We start from the raw sequence: 15,337 nt of genomic DNA, 5'->3' as shown, positions 1-15,337 counted from the left end.
TGGCGGCGCTGGCTGCTGGGATGCGCTGGGGCCGTGGCCCCTGAGCGAGGGACCCCCGAGGGACCCCCCAGGGGTTTTGTGGGGGGGGACACGGGTCTTGTTGAAGGCCACCAGGGGAAAATTTGGGGCTCCCCCCGCACTTGGGGGGCTCCCTGTCCCTGCACTGCCCCCTCCCTGTGCTCTGTCACCGTCCCCTGTCCTGTGTCCCCCCCCCCACCGTGTCACCGGGGGGGGGCTCGGAGCATCTGTAAAGAATAAAGCAGTGGGAGAAGAGGAACGGGTGCGTGGTCTGGGGGGGGGGGAACTGAGGATGTGCCGCTGCCTGGGGGGGCCCAGGTGCCTGTTTTTTTTGGGGGGGGACCCCAAAAAGCCCCCCCCTTATCCACCCATGTCCCTGGGCTGTCCCCACCTTGGGGACGCGCAGATGGAGTTCGCCAGGCAGGGGCTGGAAAGGTGCCCCCAGGATGTGGGGGGGCTCCTTGGGGGGGGCTTAAAATCCTTCCCAAGCCCCGGGGGGGGGCGATTTCTCTGGTCCCAGTCCCTTTGGTGCCCGGTGCCGGGGGGGCCGGGGGGGGGCCGGGGGAGCAGAAATAGCTCTGGAAAGAAAAACACCGGCGGTGGCCAAGCGCAGGGGATGCCCCAAGGGGCTGGGGGCCGCCCCCCGCTCGCTCTGCAGACTTATTAGGGCAAAGCCAATTATAGACCCAATTATAGACCCGCCGGGGAGGGGGGGGGCACTCGTCTCTTCAGGCTGGGGGGGGTCAGATCCGGGCATGGGGCAGCCGCGGCCCCCGGCACCGTGCCCAAATGTGGGGCTTCGGTGGGGGGCTGGCACCGAGCCCCCCAGCAGTGGGGGGCGATGACAATCCCTGCTGGGTCACCCATAGACAAGGAGGGAGACCCCCACCCCCCACACAGTGACCCCCCCCACCCCATAGCGACCCCCACCCCCCCCACAGCCATCCCTGGGGGCTGCGTGCCCCCAAGTTCGGCCGCTTCGTTAGGGGTGAGCTTTAATTAACGCATCCATGATGGGTGGGAGCCCTTGGGGACAGCCCCCCCCAGCCGATTTTTGGGGCGGGGGGGGGTGGGGACACCCATGGGTGCCATCGCTTTGCACTTGGGGAAACTGAGGCACGGCGGCGGCGGCGCCCTGTAGGAGCAGGGGGGGCTCCGTGTGATGAGTTCGTGAGTCCTCCACCCCCCCCAACAACACCCCTGACCCCCCCAAAACCCCCCCAGCCCCCCGTGACCTCGAGGTGACACCGGGCTCCAGGAGATGTGAGTTTTATTAACGGCGCCGTGGGGACGGGGACGGGGACGGGGACGGGGCATAGAAAAACCCAAAAGGACGCCGGCGGCTCCTCCGGCACGGCCGCCGCCTCTCCTCCTCCCCGAGGCTTCGGCCGGCACCGGGGGGGGGCCGGGGGGGTTACGGGGCGGGAGGGTTAATGGGGTGCGGGGACGGAGGGGACGGGGCGGGGGCCACCCCACGACGTCATTTGGGCTCGGTCGCGGGGAGAGACGAGAAAACGGCCAGAAAAAGGGGCAACGGCGGGGACGGAGAAACCCTCCCGGGGGCTGTTTTGTGGTGTTTGGGTTTTTTTTTTTAGGGGGTGGGGGTGGGTGGAGGATGGGGATGGGGTGGCAGGTCCCCGAGGAGGAGGAGGAGGGGGGGTGGGGACCGAGCCAGCCCGGGTGGGGGACCCAAAAAATTGCGTGATTCCAAGAAAAAAAAAAAAATTACATCGGAGCCCGGGGCCGGGCGAGGGCAGCGGTTGCGCAGAGGAAGGTGCCGATGGAGGGGGCTTCGGGGCTGGGGGGGGGGAGGCCGCGGGGGCGTCCCCGAAAGCGGGGGACCCGGGACGAGGCCACCACACCCCGCTCCTCGCCGGGTCCCCGGTCCCGCGGCGGGCGTCACTTGTCCGAGTTGGGCTTGAGGATGTTCCGCAGGGCGCTGCCGAGGCCGCCCCTGCTCGGCGAGGGGGTGGCCTCGGGGGTCTCCCCCCGCAGCTCCATCTCGATGGTCATCACCACTTTGGGGGCGCGGGGGGCCCCGGTGTCACCCCCCGCCGCGGCACCTTCCCTGCCCGCTAACCGCTATTTCTTGTCCTTGCGGGACTCGCCCGGGGCTCCCTTGGCTTTCTTCTCGCTCGCCGCCTTGGTGCTGCGGCTGTGGTCCAGCATGGCGTAGAGGACGGGGGCCTGCGGGGAGGGGGCGGCGTCACCGTCACCCCGCTTTTTGCTCCCCAACACCCCAAAAAGCTGGAAATCCCCCAAACCCCTGCCTTGTGTTTAACCCCCCCCCCTCTGGGTGCTCACCTGGCGGCTGCGCTTGGACGCGTCCTTGGCCGATCGCTGCAGCTTCCCCTTCTCCATGGCGCTAAAACGGGGCAGGAAAGCGAGAAAAAAAAATAAAAAAAAATAAAAAAATAATTAAAAAAGGCAGCTCTGATGGGTCAGCAGCCCCCACAGAGCCGTTTTGGGGTGTTTTTTACCCCAAATCGGGGTCGGGTCTCACCTGAGCCGCCGCTGCAGCACCGCCTGCCTGCGGAGCCAGCAGTAGCGCACGAGGTAGACGAGGGCCACCACCAGCAGCACCAGCAGCAGGGCGCCGCCGATGATGGAGCCCAGCACGACGCCGTAACGGGTGGGCACTGCGGGGGCACCGGCACCCCGTCAGCGTCCCACCACCCCCCCCGTGGGGGTCAGGACGGGGTGTAAGGGGGAGGATGGGGGACATCAGGTGTCCCGTACCTTTCTCGAGGACGTAGAGCGTGACCTGGGAGGATTTGCCCACGATGTCGGGGGGGTTCTTGACATCGCAGGTGAAGGTGCCGTTGTCGGTGTAGTCCAGGTTGTGGATGAGGATGGAGCCGTCCTTGCGCCAGGGGTTGCCCACCCAGTCCATGCGCTCCTTGAAGGTGCCCACGTCATCGATGTAGGGCTGCCCCTTGGCGTAGTGAAATATCTGGGGAGGGTGGAGAAAACAAGGAGGGGGGACACGTAGAGGGTCGTGGGGGCTTTGGGCACAGTGGGGACCCCCCGGGGGACCCGTCCTGGAGGGGGTGCTTACGGAGATGCTGTCGCGGGAGCCCTCGGCCTGGAAGTGCCAGGTGATGGAGATGTCCTCGGAGATCCACTCGCTGGACCAGAAGCTGCAGGACAGGATGACGCGGGAGCCCACGGTGCCGTACACCTCCCGCGGCGTGTACACGTGGATGGCCGACGTGGGAACCAGCCCTGGGGGGGGGGCACAGAGCCCTCAGCACCGCGGGGGACACCGGCACGGTGCCGGTACCTGTCCCTGGGGCTAGGAGGAGGGGGGGGATGACCCCGGTGGCTTCTCTGCACCCCCGTGCCAAGTCCCCGGTTGCCACCAAAGGGCTTTTGTTGGCCACGGAGGGTGCACAAGGGCTGGCGGGGGGCGCTGGGGGGTGCTGGACCCCCTCTGCCCGTGCCCATTTCTCATTCCTGTGGAGGCGACCGGGGTGGTGACGGCAACTGGGGGACGGTGACACCCCTGTGGACACAGCCACTGGTGCTGGGGCTGTCCTCACAGTGCCGTGAGGGTGACCGGGGGACGGTGGCACCCTGGTGGCACCCCGGTGGCACCCCCATGGACACGGCCACCGGTGCTGGGGCTGTCCTCACAGCACCGTGATGGTGACCAGGGGACAGTGGCACCCCGGTGGCACCCCGGTGGCACCCCCATGGACACAGCCACCGGCGACACCGAAGCACCGTCCGCGTCCCCCCCCCCCCGCCTGTCCCCGCTTACCCAGCCCGGCGAGGAGCCCGGCGAGGACCAGGAGGCTCCAGTTGTCCCCGGCACCTTGCGACATGGTGGCGGCTGCTGTCACCGGCCGGCTCCGAGCCTCATGGAGGGCTGGCGGGACGCGGGGCCGGAGGGTGCCGGGCGGGCGGGTGCCGAGGTTTAAGAGCCAGCGGCGGCGAACGGTGCCACCGGCGGGCCCAATGGGCGCCGGGCAGCCGGGGCGGCGGGGTGCGGGACACGTCGGGAGGGGTGGGGGGGACACACAGGGGACATTTTGTTCGGCGTTGGGCGAGGAGGGGAAGGCACGCGGCGGGCGGGGGGCCGGGCACACTGCGGCCTTTGTGCCGCCGCATTCTCGGCCCGTGGCGGAGGCGGCCGGGCAGGAATGTGGCTGGGGACGGAGGGGACGCACGGACAGGGGGGGACGGACAGATGGATGGGGTTGGTGGGGGTCTGGGGATGGGGACAGGGGCTGTGTCCCTCCTGTGTCCCCTCCTGTGTCCCCTCCCGTGTCCCATCCATGTCCCCTCCTGTCCCGTGGTGGCTCCGGGCCTCCAGGTCCCCATGGGATGGGCGGTGTGGGGACAGACACACGGACGGGCTTTTTGGGGCAGGGACAAGGAATTGGGGATGGTGCTGGGGGTCGTGTCCCCTCCGTGTCCCCTCCGTGTCCCCTCCGTGTCCCCTCCCGTGTCCCCTCCCATGTCCCTCTCATGTCCCCTCCTGTCCCACCACCACGGCTGGCTCTGGGCCTCCCGGTCCCCGTGGGGACAGACACACGGACAAGCTTTGAGGCAATTTGGGGCCAGGACGCGGGGCCAGCGATGGGGGCTGTGTCCCGTGTCCCCCCCCGTGTCCCCTCCTGTGTCCCCCCCCGTGTCCCTATGTCCCCCTCTGTGTCCCCGTGTCCCCCCTGTGTCCCCTCCCGTGTCCCTGTCCCCCCCACACCCCCCCTTGTTTCCCCTCCTATATGTCCCCCTGTCCCCCCCCCGTGTCCCCCTGTCCCCCCCATGTCCCCGTGCCCCCCCCCCCGTGTCCCCATGTCCCCCTCTTTGTCCCCGTGTCCCCCTCCGTGTCCCCCCCGTGTCCCCCCCGGCCCCGTGCCCCCCGGGGACCCCCCCCCCCCTCCATCAGGGCTCCATTTTGGGGCGAGAACAGCGCTTTGCGGGACTTTGGGTGCCTCGGGGGGGCACCGCCGGGACCGGGCCCAGCCCCGGGGACACCGGGGGGGGGGGGGACGGGAGGGGGGGGGGGGACCGGGAGGGGGCGGAAGTGCGTCACCGCCGCTTCCGCTTTGCGGACGCTTCAAGATGGCGGCGCTGGCGTTGAGGTGACTCCCGCCCCCCGGGGCCCCCCCCGGACCCCCCCAGGCCCCCCCCGGTGTCCCCCCAGAGCCCCCCGGTGCCCTCATGCCCACCCCAAGCCCCCCCCGTGCCCGTTAAGGGCTGGCCCCGGGCCTGGTCCCAGCCCGGTGCGGGCGGGGGCTGAGAGGCAACACCGGGGGGGGGGGGCTCCGGTACCCGAGGGGGGGTGCCCGGGGGGGGGGGACGGGGACACGGAGCCCCGGGAGCGCTTGGAAGCCCCTCGCGGGGGGGGGGCACCGGGTGCTGGCTTCGTGCCCCCCCCCCCCCCCCCCCCGCCCGCCGGTACCGGGGCCGTGACAGCCTTTGGGGGGGGAAGGGATGGGGGGGGGGAACTGGGACCAGTGGGACGCAGGCACTGGGAAGCGGTGGGAAACGGGGCAGGGGTCTGCGGGCAGGGAGCTTGGGGCTGGGGTTTGCCTGGCCGAGATGAGACCGAAAATGGGGGAAAATTGGTAAAATCGGCCGGTTTTGCTTCAGAAAAGGCTTTGCTGACGCCGTTCTGCTCCCCTTCACCTTCACTCCTTTAAAGTTTTATTTCTGTCACCGGTTGTGGACGTTTGGCTCCGTGGTGGCACCTTTGGAGCGGGATTTGGGGCGTTTTGTTCCCTTCACGTGGGCTCTTTGTGGCCGTTGGGCTTTTAGGGGAAGCTTTTTTGGGGCGGATTGCTGAAAAGCAGAGCTCCCCGGCGTGATCACAGCCCGGGCTCGGGACGCGAGGCCAAAGCAGCTCCCTGCTTTGAAGCCTTCCCCTGCTGCCTGCGTCTGCCCGGCAGCCGAAAAAAGCATCTTTGATCACCTCCCGTTTGCCTCTTTTGTGGCAAAATCCGAGCGATTTTTATGGAGAAATCCTGACAGCTTTTGCTGATGTGGCGCGGAGCTGCTGCTCCTCGAGAGCTGAGGTTATGAGGGAGAAAACCCTAAAATTTTGGGGTCCCCGATGGCTCCCGGTGTCCCCTCCCGTCCCCTCCTGCCAGTGTGGGCGACCTCAGGTCTGTGGGTGGCCGCTTGAGGGCTCGTGGGTTTATTTTTTTTAGGGAAACACGCGTTTCTCAGCGATCTGGAAGGAAAGGAGGCTTCAAATCTTAAAAAACAAACAAACAAACAAAAAAAAAAACACATGGAAATGGTGCCGAGGGGATGGGGAGCTCCTGGGGGGGCATGGGGTTGGGAGGGGACGGGGGTGTCGTGGTCTGGGGCCTGAGCTCTGCCAGCACCGCGGCGCTGAGCGGCTCCTGAGGCCGCAGAGGGCGTGAGAAGCGCCTCAATAATTAATAGCCTGCGGGCACGGATTAATTAGTCACCTCCTCTTCCCTGCCTGGGAGCGGGGAGGGGCTCGGGGCTGCTCCCCCCTGGCCTGGCTGAGCTGTGCGGGGAGGTGGCGGTGGGATTTTGGGGAGAAACAGCCCCAGTTTGCTACAAACCCGCGCCCTGCCTGCCCTGGGGAGTGGCCGGGGGGGCTCCTGGAGCTTTCTGAGTGTGTGTTTTTTTTTTATTTTTTTTTATTTTTTTTGTTTGTTTTTTATTTTTTATTTTTTATTTTTTTAATTTCCAGGGGTCCCCTGGGGGTGATGAGGGGCTGGGGGGGGGGCTTGGATCTGCTTGGCTGCTGCCGCTTCCTCCCCCCGCTGCGAGGTTTTGGGGAGGGTTTTGATGAACTCGGGGCTGTGCCCAGGAAGGTTTTCAGTGGGTATTGGTGTGGGGCCATACCGAGGCTGTTCCTGCAACAAAAACTCGTGGGATTTGGGTTTTCCCAGGACTGGGCCCGGCCTTTGTTTTCTGCTCCCCCCTGGCCGGGAGCTGCCCCCAGCTGTTCTCCCAGCCCCGTCCTCGGGAGCTTCGTTAACCCCTGGCTGCTAACGAGGCACTGCGAGATGCTGCTACGGCCTGGGAGGTCATTTAATTAATTAATTAACCAGGGAGATTAACCTCCCAGCTTAATTAATTAATTAATTAAGGGCCTCGAGCGACCCTTCCTGTGGAGCCCCCCGGGTGGGTTTCCAGGGCCATGTGCCCCCCCCCCCGCCCTGCTGATTGCTGGAGGGAGAGCGAGCGCCGGGCTGAGATCAGGGCGGACAAATGAGCTGGTGAGGCTAATTACCCCGAGGCTAATTACAGGGTGTCATAAAGAACGAACCCGCAGGCAGGGTCTGGAGGCTCTGAGAGCTCAGAGGTTGTGAGGGCTCAGGGTAAGGGCTCAGAGGTTGAGGAACAGCCCAGATCTCGCGCCTTGGGGCTGATTTTAAGGCACAAACCCCCCAAAGTGGTGAATTCCCTCCCTGGTCCCACATTGCTGCCGTTCCCAGGCGTTATTTGGGCTCTCACAAACCCTCCCCTCCTCTCCTACAGGTGCGTCGGGCGGCGGTGCCTGCTGGCTCGGCTCGGCCCCAGCTTCCCCGTGCGACAGTGAGTGCGAGGGCTTAACGGGGGGGTCGGGGGGGGTAACGGGATTAAATTCTGCTCCGAGGGATCGTGGCTGAAGCGTGGGGCACGTGTGTTTTCTATCCTCTTAATAACTGCCTGATCCCTGCTGTGTGGTGGCCGGGCATTTAGCACATCACACCGGCAGCAGGCGGCCTCTTTAGGGGGGTAAATAAAGGGTGGGGGTGCCCCCCTGCTGTTGGGTCCCCCCCCCTCACCGCCTGTCCCCTCTTCTCTTCGCAGTGTTGTCCCGATGGCCACGACGGCCAAGGAGGAGATGGCTCGCTTCTGGGAGAAGAACACCAAGTCCAGCCGGCCCCTGTCCCCTCACGTCACCATCTACAAGTAAGGGCCACACGGGGGGGACACCCCCGGGCTCTGATTTTGAGGGCAGCCCCAGCCCCTGCGTGCGTTTCCTCTGGCACTTCGGGCCAGCTGGGGGGGGGCAGCACACCCCCAGGTACCCCACGGGGTTGTTAAAACTCAGTTTTATTCACATGAGGCACTGAGGATGGGTTTTCCCTCCCCCCCAGAGCCGTGCCTCTCCCTCGCTGGGGGGAGGATGTTTTTTTGGGGCCGCTTCTGTCACTTTTCCATGTTCCCTCGCTTAGCTCCAGTTCTGGGTGCCCACCCCATGCCCCGCTGTCCCCAAAACCCTTCTCAGCCTCCTGTTCCACCCCCTTGGAGCTCTCCTCGAGCCCTTCCCCAGGCCGTGCCAGCGCCCTTTGCCATTCCCAAGCTGCCTCTGCAAATTCCCCCGGCTCCCCCCTCTCGCTGGGGCCCGGATTCCTGGAATAGCTCCGAGTGCAGGCCCGCCTGCCCGGCCGCCCCGAGCTCTCTAGGAACGGGCAGGCCCCGCTTCCTCCCTGCTCCTCTCGCCCCCCTGGTGCCCCGTTCTGCTGATGAGCTGGATTTGTTTCTTTTTTTGCAGGTGGTCCCTGCCCATGGCGATGTCCATCACCCACCGCGGCACCGGCGTCGCGCTCAGCTTAGGTGTGTGCGTCCCCGACCCTCCCCCAGCACGAGGGCAGATCCCTCTGGGTTTTTGGGAGCCGTGCTGTGGGTTTCTCCCCCTCGTCTCCGGTTCCATCTCTGGCTCCAGCAGCGGGTTTTCTCCCCGTTTATCCCTGCCTGGATCTCCTCGTGCTGCGCTGCCTCCAGCCCCGATGCTCCCCGGTGTTTAAAACCCCTCAGAGCCTTCGTGGCGTTGTGACCTGGGTGCCCCCATCCCTGATTTTCCTTCCCGAGCTCCCCCAGGCTGCAAAAGCTGCTCCAGATCTCAGCCCCTCTCTTCAGCACCTTCAGGGACGCGTGTGGGTGCCGAAGCCTCCATCCACGGCGCAGTGTTTGGGGTTTTGTCCCCGGGAGCTGGGGACGTGCCTGGCCCCGTGGCACAAGTCCCTGGCAGCAGCCCGAGCTGCTGCTGCCCTTTCTGGTGCCGCACAAAGGGGCCTTTTGTCAGCCCCTGCCGGGGTGGGAAGCCATCGCTTTCCGAGCCGATGGAGCACGGAGGAGAATCGCTTTCTGCTGAGGAGGGGGAAGCTTTCAGCTCCTCTCTCGAGGGCTGTAATTACGGGAGGGCTGCCTTCCTGAGGAGGGAAGCAGCTGCTTGCCTCGCGCCGGCCTCAGCCGAGCGGCGCTGCAATCAGCAGCTATTGAGCTCGCTGCGATCGCTGCAGCACCTGCAGCAAATCCTCCTGGCCTGGAAACGAGGAGGGGGAGGCGCCGTGGGTCCTGCAGCCAGCACGGCCCCTCGCAGCACGCTGTCTGCTCAGTATCTGCCCCTCCTGCCCCCCAGCTCGTGCTGATGGTTGTGTTCAGGCCCTGTCCCCAAATCAGGGACGCCGAGGTCGTGTGTGACCAGCAGGAGCATCCCTTGCTGTGTGGGGTTTGTGGCCAGGCTGGAGCTGCTCTTAAGTATAGGAAAAAAATGGGTGCAGAGCTGCTCCCGAGCACAGCTCCTGAGCCTGGGGCTCCTCTTGTGGGGTCTTGGGGTTCCACCAAGGTTTTTGCTGCGTGCCTGGCTCTGTCTGAGGGCTCACTGGCTCACCCACGGGCTTTGTCTCCTGCAGGCGTCTCCCTCTTCAGCCTGGCTGCCCTGCTGCTCCCGGAGCAGTTTCCCCACTACCTGGCCGTGGTGAAGTCGCTCAGCCTGGGCCCTGCTCTCATCTACTCCGCGAAATTTGCCCTGGCTTTCCCCCTCTCCTACCACACCTGGAACGGGATCCGGCACCTGGTGAGTGGGCTCCCGGGGGCTGAGGGAGGGGAAGCTGCTGCTGCTGCGGGAGCTCCGGGCACGCAGGCTGGGAAAGGTGCCCTTGGGAACGAGAATTAATCACCTCTGAGCTATTTTGGGGTCCATTTAAATCGCAAAGAGCAGCGCCACGCTGATGCTTCACGGGGCGGCGCAGCCAGCTGCAGCATCCCCTGCTCCGCGGGGCCGTGCGGGCAGAAGGGCCCCCCCCCCCTTTGCTCATTATCCTCCCCCTCCTCCTGCTCCTAAATAACGCCGAGCTATTTAACGAGCCCAGAAGACACAACACAGAGGGCTGGTGACGGAAAGTAACCCGTGGTGTCTGCCCCGGGCTGCAGTGGAACCGCTCAGCCGAGCTTCCTGTGTTTGATGAAGGAGAGGGAGCCGCAGAGCCGAGGGTTCCTTGCTGGGAAGAGCAGCAGACGTGCTGCTTTGTGTTTCTGCACAATCCTGAGTTTCTGTTTCTGCACAATCCTGGGTTTCTGCAGCTCCGACTCGCTCTGGTTTTAGGGGAGCAAATTGCCAGAGCGGCTGGCCCGGAGCGGGACGCGAGCCTCCCGCAAACGGAGCGGTCGTGAGCAGCTCCGGGCTCGGAGTGTCGTGAGCTGAAGGCGTGCTGAGGCCCCTGACAGCACAATTAAATGAGGCTGCCAATTAAAGCAGCAGGGAACGAACCCAGCAGCGTTAGCCCCCTGCTGAGCTCGGGAATAAACAGGGAGCGGGGTCGGGCTGGCGGCTCCACGGCTCTGCTCAGCCACCCAGCAGCCAAAATCAGGTGGGAGATGGGAACCCGCCTGCAGCACCTGGGGGCTGCCAGCTCCGGGGGGCCTTTTGGGGTCTCCCAGAGGTGCTCGTGGGGGGCTGAGGGTGCCCCCCTGCTGCTCGGCTCTGCCCTAGGGACGTCAGCACGGCCTCGGCTCTGCGCTGTGCTCTGTAACCCATTTCTGTCAGCAGCAGAGCACCAAGCAGGGAGCAGCTGCTGCTTCTGGAGCAAAGCTGGCGTGCTGCAGCTGGGGGGGATTAGGGACAGCTCCTGGGCAGCTTTGCTGCTGGTTGGGGGGATTTGGGGAGGGATCAGTTTCATCTGGCACAGCCTGGAGACCCCTGCCCGGTTCCTGGCAGTGATGGCTGCTTGTGCCTGTTCATCGCCCATCATCTCCAGGCAGTTTTTTGGGGTGATTCTGCTAGTTTTTACCAGGGCGGTGCCTCTCCTGGGTCTGTCCATGTCCCCGTGCCTTAACTCTGCTCTGTTTCTTCTCTCCCCGCAGGCGTGGGACCTGGGGAAGGGCTTCAAGCTCAGCCAGGTGCAGCAGTCCGGGGTGCTGGTCCTGGTCTTGACCCTGCTCTCCTCGGCGGGCCTCGCGGCCCTGTGAAGGCTCCTCCTGCTCGATGCCTCCCGTTTTTTGGAAGCTTTGTTCCGTCCTGGCCCACCGGGGGATGCACGAGGAGAGGGAGGCGGGGAGGGGGGGACAGAACTAGAAGCCTTTTGGGGGCAGGGGGGGCTTCCCCTGCTCACGAATCTCGCGGATGGATGATCAGAGTTGCTTTTCCTTAGCCCAAACCAAGCGCTGCGCCCAGCCGCCTGCCTCGTTGTGACGGGGTGGGGGGGGGGACACAGGACAGGAGGAGGGGGCTCGGGGCCGCGGCGTCGCGCTCCTGAGAGCTGCCCGACTTCACCCGAGCAAACTCCAGGGCGTTTCTTCTCTCTGCCCTGTCCCTGAGCTTGGGACAATGCGGGATCTGTGTCCCTGCGGCTCCGAGTGGGCTCGGGGAGGCCGGCGGCCCGCGTGTAGGCTCGGCGCAGGACAACCGTCGGCATTGAGGGCAGCCCCGTGCCAGGGGAGGGAGAGCGGGCACCGCTGCCAACGCCAGCACCCCGCGCTGCCCGGCTGCCACCGTCCCAACTCCTTGCCGTTGAAATTGTCCCAATCCAGCCAGATTTGGGGCTCCGGAGCCCCTGCCACGTCCGGTTTTCCCCTGGGGAAGTTGCTCCTTCAGCGGCGCGCCCGGCAGGGCTCTGATTTTCCCGGCGTGTCGCCGGCGGCCGTGGGCTCAGCGCTTCTTCCTCGCCCACCTTGCAATAAAGCAGCCTTGATCCTTCGCACGGGCTCTGCAGCGAGGAGTCAGACGAGCAGGGGGGGGTTTGCTCCGAGGCTCCAGAGGAGCCGGGATGGAAAAAACAAGCCCTTGGCTGTGTTTGCCGAGCCAGGTGCAGCGCCTGAACTTTGGAGTTTGGCTGAGGGGTTGCGGTGTGGCGCGCTGCCAGCCCAGCAGGAAGGAATTTCCTACCTGGGGCTGTGTCCGTTTGGGACACCCGCGTGCAGAGCACAGCTTTTTTGCCCCGATCTGCCCTTTTTCAGGGTTTTCCTTAAAAGAAGACGGCACAGCGGGGAGCTCTGCCCCGTTTTCTGTCCCAGCGAGGGTCTCGGCCCCCTTCCCGTGCGCAGCACCCGGCCAGACACCGAATTCACGGGGAACATCTGCGCTGATAAGGAGCCACCAGCCCTTAATTAGCAGGAGGCAGCCGAGGAGCAGCAGAGAAAGCTCTGCTGTCACTGCCGCATCGCTCTCGGCGCAGCTCCCTGCCCCAGCAGGAGCGATTTTCTGGGTGAAAACGGCTGCGTTTTAGCTTTCAACCAATTCCTTCCTGCAGTCGCTGGAGCGGCTTTGATTTTGTGGCCACTTGTGCTCGCTGATGAGCTGTCGGTGAGCCAGCTGCTAACGAAGCTCAGCCCTCGCCGTGCCTCCGGGCCGAGCTTCACAAATTTATTTCCCTCCTGCCAGCGGCCCAGGATCCGTCCCCGCTGCCCCCAGTTCCCTGCTGGTGGGCACTGGGTGAAACCCGAGGGTGACGGGGTTTGTGGTGCCGAGCAGGTGGAACACCAAGGGCCGAGGCGCTGATAAAGGGGCTGAGCAGAGACACAGCAGGGGGGGGGCACGGCCCCCAAAACCAAACAGTGGGAGTTTTATGGTGTTTTTTTTTAAACCTCTATTTTTCCACTTGCTGTCAAAACACAACCGCTCGGCACCGGCCTCGCTCGGTGCTCTCTGAAGCGCTCTCCTGCCCCCCCCCGGGGGCTTTTTGGATCTCTGCTGGGCTCACGGGAGCTGCAGGATTGGGGCTGAGGAGCTCAGATCCCCCGGTTTGGCGATCCCGATCCCTTTCCCTGCGACGTGGCCTCCCTCGCAGCGACCGAGGCTGGGGTTTGGGGTGCAGCGACACCCCCGGGATCCCCCGGGCCAGGTTGGGGGGAGCTCCGGGGACCCCCGCCGGACCCCCGGCCGGTCCTCGAGGGCTCCTTGGAGGCCCCTTCATCCGGCCAAGGCTCTTGGGGCTGCGTGAGGGGGATTTGGGTTACGTTTACAAGGATTTGGGGCAGTGGAGAGGGGTGAGGGGAGCAGAGGGGAGGAGCAGAGGGTTTTGGGGTGCTGCAGCTGCTGGAGAAGGGGGGGCTGTGGGAGCAGCTCGGCAGCAGCCCCGCTGCTCTGGGGTTTTCTCCGGGCTGGGAGCTCCTCCTGCTGGCACCGCCACCAGCCCAGCTTCGGGGAGACGTGGGGAGCCCCCACGAGGAGCGAGGGGAGGTGGTGGCACCGGGTGGGGGGCACCCCACGGGAGCAGAGGGGAACCCCCCCTGCATCTCCATCCCCGCTCCCACCTCCCTCCCCACCCAGACTGCACAAAACCCCCCCAAAATCAGCTCCCGGGCTGGAAAACCCTCTCCCAGCCCCCCAAAATGAGGGGTCCCGGTGTGTGTCACCCGGTGGCCAGGCCCCCCCATACCGAGGGGCGCCCACCTTGCCGGTGACCTCGGCCCGGAGCCCGTTGCAGGCTCCGGTGAGGGCGGTGGAGGCGCGGAGGCAGGCGGTGAGGCGGGCGGCGGCGGGGGCCGAGCGCGCCGTGAGGTTCAGCTTGGCGGGGGGAATCCTCGGAGGCATGTCCCACGTCCCCAAAAATGAGCCCCAGGGGGAGGCCTGGAAGGGAAAACCTTGGGGGGATGGAGGGGATGGGGTGGGGATGGGGATGGGATGGGATGGGGATATGGGATGGGGATGGGGATGGGGATGGGATGGGGATGGGGATGGGGATATGGGATGGGGATGGGGATATGGGATGGGGATGGGGATGGGGATATGGGATGGGGATGAGGATATGGGATGGGGATGGGGATATGGGATGGGGATGGGGATATGGGATGGGGATGAGGATATGGGATGGGGATGGGGATATGGGATGGGGATATGGGATGGGGATGGGGCTTTGGGGGTGCAGGGTGCTGTGCCCGGGGGGGGCAGAGGCTGCGGCACTCACCTGGGAGCGGGGCACGGAGGGCAGGAGGTGGCCGCGGTCATTGACCAGGATCTGCGTGGAGCCGTCCCGCGGAGTGGGGCGCTGGGGGGAGCGGGCAGAGGGTTTTTGGGGGGGCTGGGGGGGTCGGGAGGGGAACCAGGGACACTGGGAGGGGCCATGGGGGGGGGGGTGCGGGGGCCCCCTTTGGCCAGGGTTGGGGTAGGGGGGTCCCAGGAGGGGCCAGGGTTGGGGTGTGAGGGCTGGGGGGGTTCCGGTACCCCCGGGAGAGGCCGGGGTTGGGGTGGGAGGGTGGAGAGGGGGTACGGGGGGGGGTCCCAGTGCTCCCAGTTACCTGCCCGCCGGGCTGCGGCACCTCCCAGTTCTGCAGGCGGGCAGCGCTGAAGGCGTCCTCGTACTGGGGGGGGAGCGGGGCCGCTGAGAGACCCTGTTATCCCCCTCACCCCCTCATTACCCCCCCTTTACCCCCCTTTCCCGCCCCGTTACCCCCCTTGACCCTCTATTACCCCTCTTTTACCCCCGTTACCCCCCCTTTCCCCCCCTTTCCCCCCCGATTACCTCCCCTTGACCCCCTATTACCCCCTCTTTACCCCAATTACCCCCCCGGTCCCCTCCCTTTACCCCCATTACCCCCCTTTACCCCCATTATCCCCCCTTTTCCCCGTTTTTCCCCAATTTCCCCCCTTTCCCCCCCCCCACCTGCCCCGCCCCGTAGCGGGCCGCCATGCGCCGCGTCCGCCGTCTCCTAGCAACCACCACGTGACCAACACCCCCCCCCCTCCCCCCCGGGCCGCGCGCTCCCCCTGGCGGCCGCGGGGAACCAAGACCCGATGGGGGCGGGGCCATTGACAGAGGGGGCGTGGCCAATGCGGGAGGGGCGGGGCCTCAGCACTGCCCCTGGGGACACTGCCGCTGGGTGGGGGGGGGCAGGGGGTGCTGTGGGGTGGGGGGTGTGGGTGCTGTGGGCGTGGGTGCTGGTGCTATGGGTGCCATGGGTGCTGTGGGTGCTGGTGCCATGGTGCTGGTGCCATGGGTGCCATGGGTGCTGTGGGGTGGGTGCTGTGGGTGCTGTGGGCATGGGTGGGGTGGGTGCTAGTGGGGTGGGTGCTGGTGCTATGGGTGCCATGGGTGCTGTGGATGCTGGTGGGGTGGGTGCTGTGGATGTTAGTGCCATGGGTGCCATGGGTACTGGTGCCATGGTGCTGGTAGGGTGGGTG

General features: G+C 65.8%; 3 protein-coding genes across 3 annotated transcripts; 1 reads left to right on the top strand and 2 right to left on the bottom strand.

The window, feature by feature from the left end:
* Nucleotides 1–1,589: 1,589 nt before the first annotated feature.
* Nucleotides 1,590–3,896, bottom strand: MPZ (myelin protein zero). The gene is made up of 6 exons (XM_084303416.1): nt 3,782–3,896; nt 3,077–3,243; nt 2,758–2,971; nt 2,522–2,657; nt 2,323–2,383; nt 1,590–2,205 (listed from the first exon to the last, which is right to left on the bottom strand). Exons 1-6 carry the CDS (start codon nt 3,843–3,845, stop codon nt 2,101–2,103), a joined length of 747 nt encoding a protein of 248 aa, XP_084159542.1. The 5' UTR covers nt 3,846–3,896; the 3' UTR covers nt 1,590–2,100.
* A 1,166-nt stretch (nt 3,897–5,062) lies between these two features.
* On the top strand, nt 5,063–11,915 carry SDHC (succinate dehydrogenase complex subunit C). Its single transcript, XM_084303424.1, has 6 exons — nt 5,063–5,108; nt 7,489–7,545; nt 7,804–7,905; nt 8,492–8,553; nt 9,633–9,796; nt 11,083–11,915. The coding sequence occupies exons 1-6, from the start codon at nt 5,089–5,091 to the stop codon at nt 11,185–11,187; spliced, it is 510 nt and encodes a 169-aa protein (XP_084159550.1). The 5' UTR covers nt 5,063–5,088; the 3' UTR covers nt 11,188–11,915.
* A 998-nt stretch (nt 11,916–12,913) lies between these two features.
* Nucleotides 12,914–14,846, bottom strand: CFAP126 (cilia and flagella associated protein 126; the record flags this gene model as incomplete). The annotated part of the gene is made up of 5 exons (XM_084303335.1): nt 12,914–13,013; nt 13,596–13,786; nt 14,124–14,204; nt 14,455–14,517; nt 14,820–14,846. The coding sequence occupies 5 exons, from the start codon at nt 14,844–14,846 to the stop codon at nt 12,914–12,916; spliced, it is 462 nt and encodes a 153-aa protein (XP_084159461.1).
* Nucleotides 14,847–15,337: the final 491 nt, after the last annotated feature.

Source organism: Netta rufina, assembly GCF_964035555.1.
Source record: "Netta rufina genome assembly, chromosome: 29".
Taxonomy (NCBI): domain Eukaryota; kingdom Metazoa; phylum Chordata; class Aves; order Anseriformes; family Anatidae; genus Netta; species Netta rufina.
This window is presented reverse-complemented; position numbering and strand designations above follow the sequence as displayed.

What these genes read in the sequence shown, in the direction of transcription:
- SDHC (XM_084303424.1), top strand. Translation starts at nt 5,089, where the DNA reads ATGGCGGCGCTGGCGTTGAG. An exon ending in ATGGCGGCGCTGGCGTTGAG is followed by an intron (nt 5,109 to 7,488) that starts GTGACTCCCGCC and finishes CCTCTCCTACAG; the next exon opens with GTGCGTCGGGCGGCGGTGCC. An exon ending in CCTCACGTCACCATCTACAA is followed by an intron (nt 7,906 to 8,491) that starts GTAAGGGCCACA and finishes CTTTTTTTGCAG; the next exon opens with GTGGTCCCTGCCCATGGCGA.
- MPZ (XM_084303416.1), bottom strand. Translation starts at nt 3,845, where the DNA reads ATGTCGCAAGGTGCCGGGGACAACTGGAGCCTCCTGGTCCTCGCCGGG. An exon ending in GCTCCCGCGACAGCATCTCC is followed by an intron (nt 2,972 to 3,076) that starts GTAAGCACCCCC and finishes CACCCTCCCCAG; the next exon opens with ATATTTCACTACGCCAAGGG. An exon ending in GTGCTGCAGCGGCGGCTCAG is followed by an intron (nt 2,384 to 2,521) that starts GTGAGACCCGAC and finishes GCCCCGTTTTAG; the next exon opens with CGCCATGGAGAAGGGGAAGC.